General features: G+C 41.3%; 1 protein-coding gene across 9 annotated transcripts in view; it reads right to left on the bottom strand.

Moving 5' to 3' along the window:
- TIAM1 (TIAM Rac1 associated GEF 1) overlaps positions 1-20245 on the bottom strand; it is a 353935-nt gene that overhangs the window by 73665 nt on the left and 260025 nt on the right. For 8 of the 9 annotated variants that reach the window (XM_069472356.1, XM_069472358.1, XM_069472361.1 and 5 more), the window contains 5 exons: positions 17466-17690; positions 15430-15615; positions 10389-10535; positions 7968-8042; positions 5279-5449 (listed from right to left, as the gene is read on the bottom strand). In XM_069472356.1, the coding sequence (XP_069328457.1) occupies positions 5279-5449; positions 7968-8042; positions 10389-10535; positions 15430-15615; positions 17466-17690 (804 nt within the window). The remainder of the gene's footprint in view (positions 1-5278; positions 5450-7967; positions 8043-10388; positions 10536-15429; positions 15616-17465; positions 17691-20245) is intronic. The other variant, XM_069472365.1, reaches the window with a different exon arrangement.

Genomic DNA, 20245 nt, shown 5'->3' with positions numbered 1-20245 from the left:
GACACAGACGCCATTCAGCAACCACGTTCCTGTGCCCCTGGCTTTTGTCGTGCCTCTGGCTTTCGTCCTGTCCCTGCCTGTGTTTGAGACCAGAAGCTCAAATACAGACAGACCCAGGATCCCTGATGTCAAAGATAATAAGCGTGAATGGGTAAGCCCCGGGAAACATAAAACAGGTAAGCTTTTCCATGTGCTACTACCTATTGCTTGTCAGAGAGCCATTGAGACAAATAAACAACAACAAAATATTTAGGGTGATGTGATTAGCAAGAAAAGTTTCCCTTCGAGAGACTGAAGCTGCAAATGCTACCCAGGTCCTCACTGAAATCTTTAATTAGAAGCAAAAATTTTGGTTCACCATCTGTTTCCGACTGAGGTGGAAGGGAAAGAAATGAAATTTCATGGGGTCTTAGTAACAGGAACAAATCTACTTGGAAACCTTATTGTCATCATTAATAAATACTTTGTGGACACTCCTAATGAGTGTCACTTAAACAGATCTTCTGGAAATCACACCCAAACAGCAACCTCCCCTAAGAAGATTCTAGTTCCTGAAACCACAACGTGAGAGAGAGAGAGTCCGCTGGCGGGCACCAAATAGCTCAAGGTGGTCCTGGTATGGACTGTGGAGGTCCCCACTGTCCCTTAAATGCCACAGTACTGAAAATATCTTTACATATGTGCAGAGAAGAATAAACAATAATTGCGTAATGTAGTGCAGAAAATAAAAGAATAAATATAATAATGGTAGTAAGGATGATTCCTGCCACCTCCATCATATTTTTCAAGTGTCTCTAAGTTACAATAATGACTTGATAACTTTAAGAAATAAAAATGAGGACATGCCACACATGCAAAAATTATAATGGTCTTACTTATAACCTAAGAGCTCTTATTTTGGTCAGTAAACAGTTACCCTAAAAACAGGACATTGGATGAATATACATACCAGTATGTTTTATCATTTGGTACAAGTTTCTGAATTATGAACCCTCATTAGTCATGTATGACTGGTCTAACATAAAGGGAAAATCCTAATGAATTACTCTCAATCTGAATTTTATGCATCTCAGATATCTGCGAGTCAGTATCAAAAAAAAGTTGAACTAACCATGTTCACAATTCATATCTGTGCAAAAAGAATTCCAAATATTAATGAATATTTTAACACAGTGATTCTAAATATGTGGCCTGCTTTTGACATGTAAAATATTCAAGAGAAAATTTGTTAACTCATGAGAAATTTCAGCTAGGAAAAAATTTAAATGGCGCAAATTTGTTCTCCAATGTACATTTACTTCAGTTACTTAGAGAGGATTTGATTCATTTTGAGGCAATGTAGCCACAAATTATACTATAAAAAAAATTATGGTAGAACAATTTTTAGTTTAGTTGGCATAATTTTTTTAAATTCACATCTTATGATGACTATTTCAAAGGATGAAACAGCAAAACAAAATGAAGATCTTTTCAATAGTTTGAGCCAATTAAAACAGACAACATGTCTCAGAATTTATTGCCATAGATCTTCTAATCCATAATGTTTTGCTCTTCTATTTCTCTTCATATTCTTCCATTTTAGCCAAAATTCTCTGGGAAACATATAAACATGCAGTTACTGCATACAGAAATACACACACACACACACACACACACACGGACACACAAAGTGCCATAACAGAATTTCCAAAGACAGTCTCCCTCCCCTTCAAAGTGACCTTTTATTTTTTAAATGTCAACGGTTATTAGAATATCCAAAGCCATAGGCTGACATAGTGAAAGCATGAAATAAAAACTGACACCATGGTCACGTGTGAATAATATCAGTGAGTATGAATGAATGAATTTTTTTGCAATTATTTTTGTAATGACAAGGATCAGAACATATCTGAAACCTACAGGCCAACATGGTTACCTGCTATATTTAGCAACAATCATTCTAGTAACATCTATAACATAAATTGTCTATGAAATGTAGATCTTGAAATATTTACTATACCAGAATTTGACTGGTGCTCAGATGGGCAGATGGCAAACTGATGTGAAATGATGTGGATCAGATAGAATAGGAAAGAGAATGAGCTGAATGCAAGAGACAGAAGAAAGAGATTGATTATTAAATATTAGAGAAAGCATCTATCAACAACACTGAGAATGACAATAATGAAACAAAAGACAGGCATTCTTACAATCATCTTTGTTTTCAATCCCTTCTCCACAAAGGAAAAAAAAAAACACACCCCACTCACCATTATATTAGATCATTAATAACATGGGGCACTGTTTCCCCCATTATCTCCTTCCCTCATAAGAATAAAATTGGCTCCACTAATTACAATAAAGTGTTTTCCAAAGAGGAAGCAAGCTTTAGAAGGCACCGGGCTCCAAGGACACTATATAATTTATCCTACATGGATGCCTTTCCAGAGACCATCAATTTCTTAAAGTACACAAAATCTTTTCCATTTTTAAACTCATCAGATGTAAGCTTGTTCCACATCATGTTGTCGTTGTTTTTATTTCTCTGTTTTGGGAAAAACTGGGCAGGACTACCTTTTACCGATAGAGAAGGGGATGTGTACCCTAATGATACCATCAGAAACCTTTCAAGGGACAGAAGTAAACACTTTATAGGGAAACAGGTCACCACGTTATCTAAAGATGGTCTCTAAGTGGCAGAACAGGATCATTCCTCACTCTGCTGTAGTTTCTTCCAAAGCAATAGCTTGAAAAGTACCTAAAATTGGGCCAGTCACTCATTGCCCCACTCACTGATCAATTTCCCACCAATCAGTGGTTACTGGAAAGCTTTGGCTTAACCTCCGATTCCTGATTAAGTTTACAGCCAGTGTGCAGAGGCTGCTACAAGGCTATGCTAGTCCCCAGAAACACCTTCCAGAGTCGGGCTCATACAAGAAGGCAAGAGAGTCCTACTTCCAACTACCTTAAGCTACAGATCTGAGAATAACTCCCACAGCTCTACAGAATATTAATGGGTCTCTAAAGAATTGTGCTACTCTATAAATAAAGGAATGCAGAAATCCTCCATAGACCCATTTTGTTAAGTAATTAAAATGGAAAATTGTGACCCATTATCTTCAAAAGCTAGAACTCTCATACATGAAGGATTCAAAGCGTGTAAGGTGATATTTATTTTTAACACCTTTGTGGGGGATGATTTGAGCTTTGTCCTGAAACAAGTGGCTCTTTTGCTCTTCCTCCACACAGGACTATCTGAAAGGCTAACTTCAGCCGGACTGTTCCATTTCACCCATTCATATGAAGAGCCTTATTTTTTCTTTTAAAAGGTCCTGGTAATTTGTTTTTTTTAAAAATACAAAAAGTGCTGACTGTAGAACTACATAATTGTGGTACCTGCCGAAATAGCCAGTATTTACAAACCATTGTATCGAATGATGAAGTTTTAAAAACATCTTTTAATCCATCCAGCTTCCTCTAGGATAAAATTAAGACACAAGAGGTTTCCACTTTCACTTTAGCAGCCCCAGGGAAGACCAGTTCACTCCCCTAAGAATATATTCTAGATCCTCCTGAGCCTTCTAGGCCGTCCTTTCTGAAGACTGACCCAGGTTCTGAGAGTCCTTGAGACCGTCCACCTGGCACAGCGGGCTACACCCAGGTGTGGAACAGCCAGACGGGCTCAGTGTCTCCACTGCAGCTGACTGTGACGGGCACTCAGGCAAGTTACTGAGGCCCTCTGGGCGTCACTTTCCCCATCTGTGAAATGGGAAAGTATCGGCTCTTTCTCAGACTGGATATAACCACTAAATACAACTATTAATGCTATTCATTACGTAAAAATAAAAACAAGCATGCAAGAAAAGCTCTTATCCTCCCTCTTTCTCTCGCCTCACTCAAGACCACTCACGTGGTTGCCCCGAGGGGGGAAAAATGAAACCGGGTTCACCTTGAAAAAGATCCGGGCATTTCTTCCACAGCTTAAGGTGAAAGTAAAGGAAATGCGTTCCATCATTTGTCATTTTTAAAAAGGGGCTAATTCTATATTCACAAGAAGAGGAATTTCCCATCATGGAGGTCAAACTTATATTTACTTCAGTTTTTCTCACTCTAAAGACACCCATGGTGTAACAATTACTGATTATAAACAGCAGGTTACCAACACTACCCATAATATACCACTAAATACATGCATACATACATGTGTGGAAAAAAGAATGGATGGACAAACACCAAAGTGTTTACAGAGGTTTTTTGGATTTTGTGAGTAAGACTGGTCTTAATTTGCTGTTTTCTTCTTTTCTCTTCTTTTCTTTTTTTCCTGTTGCCTTTTTTTTTTATTTCAAAATATTAAGGGGGTACAAATGTTTTTTGTTACATGGATCGCTTTTGTAAGGTGTGCCCATCACCCAAATAGTGTTCACTGTATCACTAGGTTGGGTTTTTGTCCCTCCCCTCCTCCCCTCTCCCCCCTGCTTGATTTCCACTGAGTTTTACTTCCTTCTGTGCACATGTGTGCTCATCGGTTAGTTCCAATTTAATAAAGAGTACATGTGGTGTTTGTTTTTCCCATCTTGAGATACTTCACTTAAGAGAATGGTCTCTAATTCCCTGCAAATTGTTGCAAATGGCATTAATGCATCCTTTTATATGGCTGAGTAGTATTCCAGGGTATACATATACCACCTTTTATTAATCCACTCATGAATTGATGGGCACTTGGGCTGATTCCACATCTTTGCAATTGTGAATTGTGCTGCAATAAACATTTGTGTGCAGGTGTCTTTTTAATAAAATGATTTCTTTTCCTTTGGGTAAATACCCAGAAGTAAGTAATCTCCATACTATTTTCCATAGAGGTTGTACTAATTTGCAGTCCCACCAACAGCGTATAAGCATTTCTTTCTCTCTGCATTCATACCAGCATTTATTGGTTTTGGACTTTTTAAAGAAGTCATTCTAACAGGGGTAAGATGATATCTCACTGTGGTTTTAATCTGCATTTCTGCTTTGTTCTTTACCTAGATTTTCTGCAAGGTTTGCAGTGAGCATGTAATGTGCTCATTACAAAGCTATGAAACACATGCACTGAAAGAAGCAGCTTAGAAGAGTTGCTCTTCTCCTAAAGGTGAAGTATTCACTTACATTATTATGCACATGTTCACACATGCAATGCTGCTCTGAAACAAAAGGGTCTGTTGTAAGTACATCCTCTTCCATGTGACTGAGTTCCACGTGAGCCTTAGAAGACTCCTACATTCTACTCTTCTTGGGAAAACCATCCAAAGTAGCTCCATACCTTGCAAATTAGCTCCAGAGTGTCCCGTGCGGTGTCCCCTGGCCGGACGACGGTCAGGGCTGGCTGATTGTTGGGTAGACAGAACCAGGAGGGAGTGAAATACTCGTGGACCCAAATGTCGCAGTCAGGATTGTGCTGGTGGACGCTAGGTAAGACCACTTCTTTCTCCCTCTATAAGAAAATATAAAGTTAGTAGAGCAGCAGCCGTCAGGCTCTGATGACCTTGGATCCCCAGGTGGCACTCCTATGAAAGTGGCCCAGGGCAGAAGCAGAGGCAGTGGTGGGACGCAGGGAGAACCCTTGGAGAGAGAGAAACTACAGAGAAAGGAGGTTTATAGAGGCAGTGGGACAAGGAGATTTCTGACCTCAGATACAAGGCGGACTTCACACCCGGTCCACAGCATCTATAGGTGGCCATGGCATGAATGAGTGGGCACCAAAATTTGAAAGAAAGCAAGAAATGGGTCACCCACTCATATCAACTTTACTGCTCTTATTTCTTCCACAAACCCATTTCAGATTTCGAGAAGATAATTCCTACAGAAAGAGTATCTGCCATGTGAACTTTATACTTCAAAGTAACAATGAAGCCCCAAGGAAATTTTTTTCACAAAGATAATGTTCTAGCACTACATTATTTCTAGGTAATCATTTTTGTGCTCTCCTTGGGCCTCCAGCACAACTCTTGGAGAGAGACAGTTCTGTTTCCCAAATAGAGTTCAAAGCTTCTGGGTTAACTCCATGGCGCAAGGTGGCACAAACAAGCCTCCTTGGGTGCTGCCATCCCTCTGTCCTCTACCTCATTCTGCCAAGGACAGGGAGGGGGACGGAGTTTGTGAATGTGGGAAAAGAAGTATCCTATGTACTCATTGAACAGCTGAGTTAAACCTAAGCAAGCTAAGCAGATGAAGCAGAGAATGTTCCTGAGATGGATGAAATGTTAGGAGCTCAGGGGAAGAAAGAATGATGCTAGAGTTCAGCAATGTACACGTGATTTTGATGCTCAATGTGTGGTAAGTAATCTGCCTTGATAACTGGTTTACTACCAGTGGCTGGTAAATATGTATCTACAGATTACCAAGGACAAGGCTGATATCAGCAAATTATGAGAAGAAACAAGTTTCCAAATGAAGGCTGAGAGGTGGTAACATAACAACTTCCATACGGAAAAAGATTGAGATCCAAGGAGGGGGAAACATTTCAGTAAAAGCCACCAAATGAAATCCCAACTGCGGGAGATACTGTCACCCCTGCCTTTAAACAGTGTTGCTTTTACAGAGAAGTTGGACCCCAGGGAAAGAATTGTCAAAACCCAATCAACTTGCCTAAATCCCATTAACTATAATTGGAATCTTCCAACTCTGTTTCCATGTGCCATATTAAATAAATAAGTGCCTTTAGCATTGGATCAGCCCAAATTTTGCATTCAAACTGTTCTTTGAGAACAAGGCATTCTAAGCAGGAAATGAGATAAAGAGGTATCCTGGAAAGTTGGAAAACCAAAAGAGTTACAAAGAAATACTATGGGAAAACTCTTGCAGTTTCCAGGTTCTGTGTGCTAGAGAGGATATCCCAACATGCAAGTGCACTAATCATGGTGTGCAAGATGAATTGGCCAGCTTCAAAAATGACTGTGCTAACACAAAAAACAATGCTCAGCTTGCATGGAGGTACCACAATTTCATTTCTTCAAATTTCATCAGAGACAGGTGCTCAAGGAGTGTGCCAAAGAGGAGTATTTCAAAGGACAGCAGCCTTTGTATCTAGGATGACATCATGCCCGAGTTGTTTGGCTATGAAAGAGAGAAAAGGCCTTCCCACGGCCACTCTTCTCTCCTCCCCCTCCAGTAGCCAGAACTCTGCGCTGCACTCTGGTTTCTGAGGCTCAGCTCCATCGAGAACCTGGGGCTGAGCCACCGGTGACCGACACTGGTCGGTTGCATGGCAACCGAGGGATGAATTCTGACATACTGGGGCTGAGCCTGAGAATCAGACGATCAGATCAAGATCACGTTATTAACATGAGAACTCCCCCAACAAAGAGTCTGCTTGAATCACTATTAGGGTCTTGAAAACTAGGGATGTCCATTTATTTAGAGACTGGAAAAAAAAGGGGGCCAAGAAAAAAAAAATCAATATCTTTACGGGCTTTCAATCAGAGCAGTTTGAAAGTCCCTATTAAATCCAAGCCCAAGGTTGAACCAAGTCTGTGAATCTCTAATTGAATACTTGACTTGGGAGGCAAATGCATATTTTTTAAGAGAACACACTATCAGAACAGTTCTTTGAAATTAACGGGAGCAAAATAGCATGTGTGGGCAGAGAGGGAGGCTAATAAGAACTCACCTCTTGGGAACAGAAGTTGTATATAAAAAGGAATCAGCAACAGCATAAAATATTCAGCTACTTAGAACTCAAATTTTCTCTTATATTCTAGTTGGAAACTTACACATCAAATGATAAGTATGGAAAATGTTATGTCGGCAGGAGAATGTTCTTATTATCACTGAGTTTTAAATATAGAATGATTTTTTCATCTCTTGTTGACTTGCTATATAACTTTTAAAAACTGATCATTTCAGTTTTAAATATTATGTCTACTTAAGTTTAGTAGCCTGAGAACCACTGCACTGTGTGTATGCTGATGCACTTGTGGTACTTGTAGAAAAGGAGCACGTGTTTATTTTACCTTGCCATCTGGAACAATGTCATCAAATATTCCCTCCAAAGATTTCTTTACAGCGTCAGTCCCCTCTCCAAACACCTGCGTATATAAAAGTAGCATCTTAAAAAATAATCCGGGCAACAGAGCAAACAAAACACGGAGGGAGAGGGAAATGGGCATGGCTGTTAGAAAGCATCACAGACGTTTTCAGATACTCCTACTGCAAATCCCAAAGAAGGCAAAATAATTTATGGGAGCAGAAGACTGTGAAAAACATGTCCGTGTCTCTAGACCACTTCCCACATTTTTGACAGTGGAGGCGGAAAAAAAGTTTGCTTTTAGATCTGGATACTTATCTAAATTTAAAGAAAATAAACTTACAAAAGCAATGAACTAAATAAATTCATAATGAAGAATTTCCGCTCTCCCTCATGTATCTGATCAGATATTTGTAAATTATAATCAGTTTGCTTTGTAATCCTTCCTTTAGTAGAATTTGAGGAGATACTTATAGCTATTTTTTTTTACCTCAATACAGCAGAAAAGGTTTTATTTAAAAAACATTAGTTTGTTTCTCCTTTGAAATTCAGTGAATCTTGCTAACTGAAAGGTGTGGAAAAAAAATCATAATAGCTTCTCAATACCCAGATACATGAACACAAGAAATTTTATGTACTGGCTCCAAAAAAATGAGCATGTACTGTCAGGCCAATGTACATAATTAAGAAAAAGCCTTTCCCTCCATGCAAACAAAACATAGAAAAACATACAATTTTTGTCCATTTCAAACTACTGAACTAATGAGTAAATTTCTGTCGATGTATTTATGGCTAAGCAAAAAGTTTTTAGGAACTCTTACTTTAAGAAAGAATTATAAGAATTGCTCACAAGACATTACACTGTCCTTCGATTTAAAAAAAAGTTAAAGCATTCTCTTGAATTCATTTAAATTCAGTCATATATTTCAGTAGCAATGGGCTATAGCATAACCTGGTCCCAATAAAGTGGAAGCACACGAACTAAGGGTTTGCATAGGACACAAGTCCAAACTGTGAAGTCCTGACATACATTTATAGCGGTGGTCTGAGTCATCTATAATGACAGAGGATGCTTCTCCAAAAGGAGGGGAGAAATGCTGATTGCTAATGTCCTCCTTTTGCAGGTTTAATGGCCAACGATCAAGTTTCTTATGTGATTTTTCTGATGAAATATTGACTTTCCTCCAAACGGTTTCTCCTTCAGATTGACATAAGAGCCACACCCATGGTAGCAAACTCGATGTTCTACTCTCCCCAAAAGATCGCGGGGCAAACACCCTGACGCTCACTCTCACACTCGCTTATCATCTGCTCACGGGGTCTCCTGCAGCTTCCGTCAGGGACAGAGAATCATCACGTTTAAACGGTGAGCATGTTGGTCAGCTAAGAAGGGACTCAGTGCATGAGCTTTCAGGATTCATCTCTTTTTTAAACTTCATTTCTTAAGTAAACTAATGGCTGGAATTGTCAGAGCAAATAGGGAGGGATCCCTTTAACAAGTCCGTCTGTGACATCTTCTCATTTTGCACCAGGGTCCAGGGTGGATATTTCAAACTAGCAAGCCTAGTCATGGTGCCAAAATGCTCAATGCCTGACTTTCCAGCCACTGTCACCCATCAATTGGACATTCTCCTTCTTCCAAAAGACTATAGATACTCGTGTGCCTTTGTTCCCTAAAATCTAAACAAGCAGTTTTGGAGCTATTTATGTCTCAAAGCCAAAGGGGAAGGATGACAACAACAGAGAGTGAGTTTCCCAGAGGTAACGTCAGCGGGAGCGTGGCCTTGGCTAGTGAAGGAGTGAAATTACTGGGGAAGAACAGTGCTGCAGCACGCGGTCCGCAGAGGCCCGACACCGCGCCAGCCTACTGATGTACTGAGATCCCTTTCCAGCCCCGCGCACCTGAGCAGAAGGGGCCACAGCATAAGGGAGTGTGCTTGGATTCCTGACTCATCATTCCGGGAGGCAGAGGAACTGCCCATTTTAATGTCAACCCCAAAAAGTCAAAGGCAAAGAAACAATCAGATTTCCCCCGAGGCTGCCTTTGATCCTAGGCCAGAGGCAGCTTAAAAAGACTCCGAGCTCAGGTGCCCACTTGGCTTCATCGTCACACCCCGCTTCTTCCTGAGGACTCAGGCTGAATCGCACACTTTCTGTAGGTCTGTAATTAACCAGGGTTTGGAAAGGATGCAGGTGGGAGACTAGAGCTTGGTGATGGACTAATAGCTGAGTGCAGTGTTGTGGGGATACATTATCTAGTGAAAGTGTCTAGCACAACTAACTTCTTTGTGTCGACTAGTTGATTTTAAATACCACTCAGAGTCAGTGAAGGAACACACACATCCCCGCAGGAGGCGGCCAGGAAGCACATCTGTGCCCCCCGTCTTTCACCCCCTCTGGAGCCTACCTGATTGATGCTTGGGCGTCCCTGCTTCTTTTTGGAGGTAGTATCCAGACCCCAAAGAGAAGAAAACCTGCTCCTTCGCTTGCTTGCGGATCTAGACATGGCCTGAGTACGTCTTCTCACTCCAGTTTCGCCAGTACGCGCTGCCACCTGAGGATGGCAAGATGAGAGATGTGTCAGGACCACCCACCTCGAGGTCCCCATTAAGACTCACCCTTAAAAAAAAAAATCCCTCTTCCATCACACCAGCCAATCCTGGCTCTACTACCCAGAGCATTTAATCCATGACTCAGACACACTGGGACTTTGAGAGTGCTTCATGGATTCAGAACAGAAATAAAAAGTTGGCAAACTCAATCCTTGTTCGAAATCATCATCTAAAATAATGTAATAAAATATATATGTTATGTTCCCAAGACTTAGACATCCTTCCAGCCACAGGCTTGAACTACAGCGTCCAGTGAATGAGCCGAGCTTTCTTGAGATCCTCCCCAAATGCCACGGAGCTGTTCCTGCATTCCAACGAACATGGTGCCTGTGTGTCAGCAAAAAGAGTGGCAAACAGCAGCTTCTGGTTCCTGGGATTCCATATGAAATCTGCAATTACCAACCTCTTCTATTTCGTTTTCTTAGAATATATAAAATCACTTTCTTTATGAGGTGAGTGATAGTTGGCCTCCAATATCCATTCTGTCTTCAGTCTCAGTGAGAGAAATCCCAAATGTAGCTGAGCGCATGGCCAGTCAGTCAAAGCCGGGGAAGGGCTGTGACTAAGTTCCAGCCAATGGGACATAAGTAGAGAAACTATTTGCAATTTCCACAAATCGTCCTCAGGACGAGAGGGCCTTCCTCCTCCCCGATGAAAGGAAGGTCCTCATCATGAGAGAAGCCTTTTCAAGGTGGCAGGACAAGAAAGAAGGGGTCTAGCGCCCTGAAAATGGTGACACCACCTTATCAGACTTGTGTAACTTACATGTCCTATGTTTAGGTAAATGGAAAATAAAAGTTTTTTTTAAAAAAAAAAAACAACACTAAACTCTGTTGTGATATTTGCAATGTGCCAGCAACCCGGAGAAACATTTCAGAGGGCAACACCCCACATTTAAATCTGCCACTGTGATAATTGCTGAAGTACAATCTCCGACTCCGTAAAGTCCTCCCAGGCAAAACATTCAGGCTTAAACTTTATCCTACAGGTTGTCAGCAAAGTCCCAGGAACTTAAGGGAACTTCTGCCAGGAGGTCTCAAGAGGCCACCCACGCTCGCCTTTCAAAAAAGGGAGCGGCAGGAGGTGCAGCCAGTCAGACTTGAAATGAAACTTCCCCGCCCACTTTTTGTTGCTAGAGGTGAATGTCTTGGAACCCACTTGTCATAGATTCCCACACGGGCAACTCCCAGTGTGACAGATGCCAACTGGCAGCAGTCTCGGGGCTGAAGCGCTGCTGGGCAACACAGGGGCCTCCCCGGCAGTCAGCGCGTTGGTTGAAGGCATGTCTCTCCGCGTTCTCAGCCGTGACGGTGTAAACACCGTGGAAGCCCCGTGAGTGGGTTGGCAAGGACCCCCGCGCACATTAAAAACAGGACTCAAAACAGCTTCTCTGCGAGGGTATTAGGGGGAAGCGTTTTGGTCCCAAACCAAAGTAGGAAGACGAGGGAGCTGAGAGGTCTTGCGTTTTCTTAGCTTAGCACGTAAAAACACCCAGATCAGGGCGTAGAAAAGTGTGGTATCCAAGACACTGGTGGGAATTTTCATGAGAAAGACCTTAAGCTACGATTACACTGGATGTGCTGTGCAGAAAAAAATTACAAAACAAAGGCAACATTAAATATGTAAAAGTTTTCTCCTCTCTGTTTTCATCACTTTCTACGTTCAAAGTAAACAAAGGTTGTAAAGGAATACATTATGACATGCTGACACACATGCTCACATGACTCTGTCAACACTGAAGAAATGGCGTTAAATATAAAATTCTAGAGAAAAAAATGTCCATTTGGCCTCATGTTTATATATCTATTTATAATTAAATCATTCCAGCCATAAATAGATACATATACATATACAGAGGCAGCCACGTATGTCAATATGTATTATTCTGTTTTCTTCCTACAGCACACATCAATATCTACATTTACTGTGTTTATTTACTTGCTTACTTACTTCTTATGGATGAGAAAGCAAGTAAATAAATAAAATTATATGCCACAAGACTATAACCTCTGATAGGACAGGATCTCTGTGTTGTTCACTACAACCCTAATCGGAAGGCTAAGGACTGCCATATGCCAGGCACTCACAAATATTTGATGATTGAATGAATAAATAAACATTAAAAAGCAAAAGCAGAGATCCTATATAACATGGGTACAACAATTCAAAAGTAACTCTTTAGCTTGCAATTTTAGGGGGGGGCAAAAAAAGGCATGGGCCATGCCCAGTGGCTCACGCCTGTAATCCTAGCACTCTGGGAGGCCAGGGTAGGAGGATCGCTCGAGGTCAGGGGTTCAAGACCAGCCTGAGAAAGAGCGAGACCCCGTCTCTACTAAAAACAATGAGCATGAAAGAGAAATTCGTGCAACCATAAATATTCTCCGTTACCAGCAGACCAGTTAGTTGAGTCTATTTAGCAGACTTATTTAAGGTTCTCATAAGAACTATTCTAAACTGTTTGGGGCCTTGTAAACTGCAAAAGTAACCACTACCCCCGAGACAATAATAACTCAAACTGAGCAAAGGGATTTAGAAAAAGAAAAGCTGGCAGGAGAACTACTGGACAAAAGCGCAAGAGTTTCTCAATGATCTTTGCCCAGACAATGCCTCCCTTTGTGGCCCGGACCTGATTACTCTATCATTCTGCTCATCTGTGCAAACAAGAACAATGATAACCTTCTTTCAAAGAGTACAGCGGGGACCCTTCAGTTAATTACTGCAAATCACTCAGCATTCTGGGAAGCTCTCCTAGTGAATGGTACTTCAATTGTAGCTCCAATTTCCTCCCCTAGCCCTGTCACCCTCACACCTCCTCCCCACTCCTCCCCCACTTAAAAGAAGGGGAAAAAAATTCCTGGACAAAGGCTAAATTGAAGACTATTTCAACCCCAAGGAGGGGAAAAAAATCCCTGGAGTCAAATGACAAGAAGAAGAGGAACAAAAAATAAGTGTCCAATAAATCAGACTATAAAACTCTCTGCCCGGGATCCTCTACGGGAGGTAGGACAGCAATGGGAACAGACACCCAGTAGGCTCGAGTGACTTGTTCTGTCTCAAATGAAACCCCTCGTAGAAAAGAGAAGTTTGCAAGCACGGATCAAAACACCCAGACTTGCATCACTGATGCAGCTAGCAAAAAAAAAAAACCAGAGAAACAAGAGTTGAAACACATGGAATTAAATATTCTTCCTTAAAATCACTGACCAAAAAAACCTAAGAGATTTACTAACTCTCCCACCCCCATCTTTAGCTGGCCAAATTTTAATAGCCTGCCCACCAAAAGAAAAGTACACGCAAATCACAGACATTGAGATGGAGGAAATTAGAAGGTCTGCAGAGAAATTATGAAAACCAAGAACCTTCTCAGAGAGGTCAGACCCAATGGCTTTGAAGAAAATAATTAAAGCATACAAGTTTTAGGTAGAAAGCGAAATTATTTTCTCCAAACCCCAGCAAGCCACAGTGAAAGAAAGGAGCCATTGAGATGCTCAGGATTTGGAATTAATACAGATGGTCCCTCACTGACATCACAAGGTCTGTTAATAAAAATGCTCCCTCGATACATGACATTCTGACAAGGGGGTAAATAAGAATTTTTATCCCAGTGTTTTTGTAGAACAGGCGAACTGAGATTTGGCTAGGTCAAAAACTGGTGTCCAGGTCTCAGAGAAACAGATCTAGAGAGAGACAGGAACTGAAAACCGTATGCAAGATTTATTTATCACAGCACTTTGTCCCACCACTACTGAAAAAACAGGACTTAATAGCTATATGGAGAGGTGGTAGCCAGGGAGACCAAGAGCTGAGCTATAATTAGCAAAACAAATCAGGATGCCAGTTTTAATAATTCCAGAAATTGGTTTAAGACTTCTTTAAAAATGTAAATCTACCCCTAATTATCTGAATGATGATGCTAATCTATTTATAAAGAATACAAACGCCTCTGACTGAATTACAGCTCTGAATTCAATTGAAGGGTACAGCTGACAAGGCAAGACAGAACAGAACAGCTAAGGTTTTCCAAAGCCGTTTCTGGAACCTGAGACGTAACATTTCATTCCATAGCAAATGTGCTAAGGTGCAGTACATTTTAAGTGGGTGTCGACTTGGATCGGCTAAAACCATGTTACTCGCACAGCAATTTTTAAGAAGAAAAGGAGCCAGAAGCACATAAAGCTGTTCACAATTTAGCAAGTACATGAAATTACAGATTATAAACACACCACACAACTACACAATCTGCCGCTCTGGAGGTCAGGTGAAAATGTCCTTCCTCGAGTGATGCATACGTTCAGCTGGCAAACCGTGGACATTCTCTGCCTTCCTCTAATGCATCAGGTATTTATGGTCACCAAGACAATGATAAAAACAGAGTGAAAGGCAGATCTCCAAAGAGATCTGTGTTCAGTATATGGTGTATGTGTATGTGAGTGATTAAGAGACAGAGAGAGTGAACAAGAACACATTTATGGATGTGAGAGAGCCCGCCACTCACCATTTCCATAAAGTTAATGTAAAAAACATGTATTTGGGTTCAAATCATGAACTGCCTAAAGATGTCAACAGTTATCAACAAACACTACAGGTGAACAACTCTGAAGACAATACCTTTCACATTTTCTTTGCACAATAGCTTAGGTCCCATCGAGACAGGCTTAAGTAATAAATTTCAGAACAGATTCAAATGAAAATTTGCATCCACTGCAAACTGAGCGCATTTCAGAAATCTACACATGGCAGTAAACTAGAGAAACACTTAAGAGACTCCTGTCAAGTTCTGCTCAGGATTAAGCGTCAAGATTAATATTTTCCAAAAGTTCATTAGCTTCTACTCACCAGGGCATGAAAAGATGACACAGAAAAGATGCCAAGGCGGCCCATTGCCACTTTCGTCGGTCGGCTTGCAAAAGCAAGTAGCCTTTTGGGGTTTGGCAGCTCCCCACCCTGAAGGCTGGCTAAGTAACAGCGGAAACGAAAGAGGTCCATTTGGAACTGTTCAAGATTTTGCTCCCAAACGAAGATCTACAGTAGTGAAAAATGGGGAAAAGAAAAAGGGAAAACAAATGTTAACAAATTATATCCTACACAAATCTTACAAATCTGTATGTTGTAAAGGTATTCATTGTAATCCTAAGGAATAAACAGGTATCCTAAGTTTCTGAGGTCCACGTGTTTCTTCTGCAAAGATCTACAGTCATAAATTCAGCATGAGAAATAGAAAGTATATTATTAGTTGCTCTGTTCCCTCCTATCATAGATTTCATGTTTGGGGGCATTATAGCTCTATCAACTCCAAGATCTGGGCTGCAAATAGAAGAAGATAAAATGTGAGACTTCTAGCAACAGAAAACTGCATGACTTATCAAGAGGTGACTTTTCATATGAAGAAAAGTGAGGTGAATTAAAGGCCAGAGACAAATAGACAAGAGCTTTTCGGAAGAGGTGGGTGGCTCAGCGTACAGTGTAGGAAGCCCAGCACTAGACAGTGGAGACCCACACTCTGCAATACGGAATTCCAACCTTAGCATGTCTCTGAGACATTCCCTCATTTGTCAAAGCAGTAAAATATACCCACCTCCTAAGGCTGATGTGATGTTTAAATAGGATAACGCAAGAGTAAGTACAAAGTCTGGCAGAGAGTGAAAGCTCAAGAATGTTGACAATGATACAGATGATGACGAATGGCTGATATCTCTCTTTTTACTCTGACTTAAAATATAGTATCAGCATACACACATGTTCATGGCAGCACCGTTTACAACAGCCCAGGGTGGAAACCGCTCAGATGTCCATCAATGGATGAATAAACCGTGTTGTACACATGCAATGGAAAAATATTCAGCCCAAAGCAAGCATGAAGTACTTATGTGTGCTACAGTGTGGATCAACCTCCAAACATTATGCTCAAAGAAGCCCGACACAAAAGGTCACGTATTGTGCAATCGCATTCGTGTAAAACATCTAAAATAGGCAAATCCATAAAGACAGAATGCCAGCGGCAGAGGGGACCAACTGCTTAACGGGTACGGGGTTACCTTTTGGGATGGATGAAAATGTTTCACGACTAGATAGAGGTGGTGGTTGCACAACATTATGAATGTACTAAATGCCACTGGATTATTAACTTTAAAATGGTTCCTTTTATGTTATGTGAATTTTGCCTCAATTTAAAAAACAAATACAGTGTCAGGTAACAGAGGGAAAAGAGAGAGAGAGAGAGAGAGAGAGAAAGAGAGAGAAATGTGGAAGACCACAAGCTGGGCAACGTCATCAACTGTTCGATGATTTAAATATCATTTATTCACATAATTGATACCAGGTGGCTATCACTGACTTCACAACAGCTAGATAGAAGGCAAAAACATCCTCTGTTCATTTCACTAAATCTTTCCTTTTTAGTGTGAACTATACTTATGGTCATATACTGCAACGATAGGTATACTTTTTTAAAAAGCACTTCACCTTCTCCAAATTTACTAATAGAATTCTAAACTTATTGAGGAGTCAGCAATGAATGCCCCCATAGCTGAGCTCCAAGGGAGTCTGATAACACGGGGAACGGAAACACAGACTTTCTAATTACAGAGATCCTCTAGAAGAGCACGTCACTGGTGGAAGCTGGAAGGCTCCTCTATTGGATTTCTGTCTTTCATTCAATGGAATATTGTTCCCTTCAGCTCATAACAATCAGCTGCGAACAAAGGGTGAAGAAAACTGACAGTCACAATAAAGAAATCAGCAGCTTGGAAGACAAGCTGTCGAGGAGATAACCAACTGTGTTTCCTGATTCCAAGGCAGCTAAAAAAAAAAACACAACTTTTTAAAGACCTAATGATTCTTCCTGGGTCTAAACACGGAAGAACGATGATTACCTGATCTAATATAGTTTTCTTCTTCTTTGAGTCAGTGACTGAAGACAGCTGCATTTCGCCCATTTTCTTCATCTTTTCATCCATGTCGATCTTCTGTTCCAGCTTTTTGATTTCGGACTTCAGCAGCCGGAGCGTGTCCTCCTTGTGGTGGTGCCTGGCGACGGCGGCTGCGCAGGCGGAGTGGATGGCGGTGATCCAGTTCTCCAGCTCTGTCTGGCTGGTGGTCTGCACGGGGCAGAAGGGGCAAGAAGAAGGAGCCACTTTTAGGAAATTAATATAAAGGAATGAGTGCCTTTCCAGAGGTGCAATACCTGGGAGTCAAAGGGACAGGTCTAGACACCCATGGGTAAGGCTAACCTGACCTCCTCCTTCAGGCAATTGATAACAAGAAGTCTGAGGTCAGACTCCTGCTCCCCACTCACACCAAGGGTCATACTGAATGAAGCCACAGTGTCTGCTCACCCAATGTACTTATTGAACTCACTCGTGTGCTCCTACATCGCTTGACAGCTTGGTTTCCAGCCAAGAGGGTTGCTGTGAAGCGAGGGTCAATTTCCAGAGAGTACCTGTCAGTTACGAGGTGTGAGTGGTCAAAGAAGCCACAATATCCCTGCCTCCAGTGAACCACTGCAACCCAAATCCTAAGGTCCTAACCCAGTGTTAAGCACCAATGACAACACTAGGGTTGGGGGAAGTGGTTCAAAGCAGCCAGAAGAAATACTGTCTTAGGGGACCTCATGGGAGTGTCGGAGAATCACAGCCACCCAGCAACACTCCATATGCTCCGTCCGAGGGTCATACTCGAGAAGGGTATGAAGACAATGTTGGGTGACACCCTTCGATGGACAGGTGACCTCAAACTGGGATTAGTGCGACTCAGGGGTGTGCTGAAAGGCAAAAGTCAGAATAGTTTTGGGGAGAAAGTACGTGTGTAATAACTTGCTATTCATGATTCTTTAAGAACTCGATCAATGAGTATTTATAAGTGAGGAGGTGCTGGACTTTTCCAGTATTCCCTGAAGCCCAGAGAAATTTAGTAAATGCTCCAAAGTTAGCCCATCTAAAGAAATGGTCTATTTAGCCACTACAGTACTAAAGTAGCTACTCACATCATTTTTCATGCACAAAAATTTGATTTATTTTTCCTTTGATGTACCTTCTCAATTTTCTAACTCATTTGAGTAATGGCTTGTAAACAAAATTCTATTAATGGTACCCACCAGCACATTACTCTATGTTGACTGGCAACTGAAATTTAAGTCAAGGGACTACTGTTATCTGTATTACTTTGGAATCCCATCACTTTTGTATTCCACAAAAGAAATGGCTTCAAATATTAAAAATGGTGTCTGCCAACAAAGCCACCTCACACTGGACATGCCTAAATGATCTAGCCGTTATTACACTATTAAAAAAAATTGCTTGTGGATAAAGATTTGAATAAGCTACACATCCTCATAAAGAAACAGCAGAAGTATCATCACCTGATAAAGCAAATGGAATCACTTTTTAAGGATTGAGTGGGAGGAGGAGAGAAGATAAAGACTGTGGAGGCTATAGGTAAAGACTGATAGATTGGGAAACTTAAGGAAAGCAAAACAAACAAAAAAAACCACGTCTGTATATGAGATTCATCTTTAACTTTTAAATTTGCTTCAAATTTTTAATATTGATTTCCTCTTTGAAGGTCATTATCTTACACTTTGTCCTTACATCTCTCTTCGAAGTTACATAAGAAAGAGCCTAAGACCCTCGCCCATAAATGAAAGCGCCAAGCTTGTTCCTGCCTCTTACACTGTAAAGCATTTCATCACTGGATCTCTTGAGGCCTCAGAATGTGCAACTATTTTGTTAGGTGGGGTTATTCCCCCCCCTTTCTTTTTATAAGGAAAGGAAGCATCTTAGATGAAGAAATAATCTCATGAGGATTATTTCCTAAAAAAGAAAACAACAAAAACTTCCAAGGTGAAAATACCCAGTGCTGGCGGAGATATGGAGCAACCAGAACTTTTATGCGCTGCTGGCTGCTGGCTGGAGGGTGAACGGGTGCAACTGCTTTGGAAAGCCGTTTGGCACTACCTGCGAAAGTTGAATATATGCACACCTTGTGACCTAGAAAATGCACTCTGGGTATATACCCAACAGAAATGCACTTGTGTGCTCACCAAAATATACGCACCAGAACACGCACAGCAGCATAGTCCGTAATGGGCAAAACTGGAAACTATGCAGATGCTCATCAACAGCAGAACTGATGAACATGTGGCAGAACCACACAATGAAACACTACGCAGCACTGAAAATGAAGGATCTACAACTACATGTTATAAGACGAATAAATCTTGCACACATAATGTTGCAGACAGGAAGCCAGACACACAAGCGTATGTACTGTAGGACGCTATATAAAGTGCAAACACAGGTTACCCTAATATACACTATTAGAAGTCAAGACAGCAGGTTTTTGGTGAGAATGAGGAGCGAGGGGTAGCAATGGGAAAGAAGCGCTGCATTTTTTTTTTTTTTTTGAGACAGAGTCTCGCTTTGTTGCCCGGGCTAGAGTGAGTGCCGTGGCATCAGCCTAGCTCACAGCAACCTCAAACTCCTGGGCTTAAGCGATCCTACTGTCTCAGCCTCCCGGGTAGCTGGGACTACAGGCATGCGCCATCATGCCCGGCTAATTTTTTTTCTATATATATTTTTTAGTTGGCCAGATAATTTCTTTCCATTTTTAGTAGAGACGGGGTCTCACTCTTGCTCAGGCTGGTCTCGAACTCCTG

The sequence above is a fragment of the Eulemur rufifrons genome, chromosome 7 (genome assembly GCF_041146395.1).
Source record: "Eulemur rufifrons isolate Redbay chromosome 7, OSU_ERuf_1, whole genome shotgun sequence".
NCBI lineage: Eukaryota > Metazoa > Chordata > Mammalia > Primates > Lemuridae > Eulemur > Eulemur rufifrons.
The sequence above is the reverse complement of the archived record's forward strand: the minus strand, read 5'-3'. Positions and strand labels throughout refer to the sequence as shown.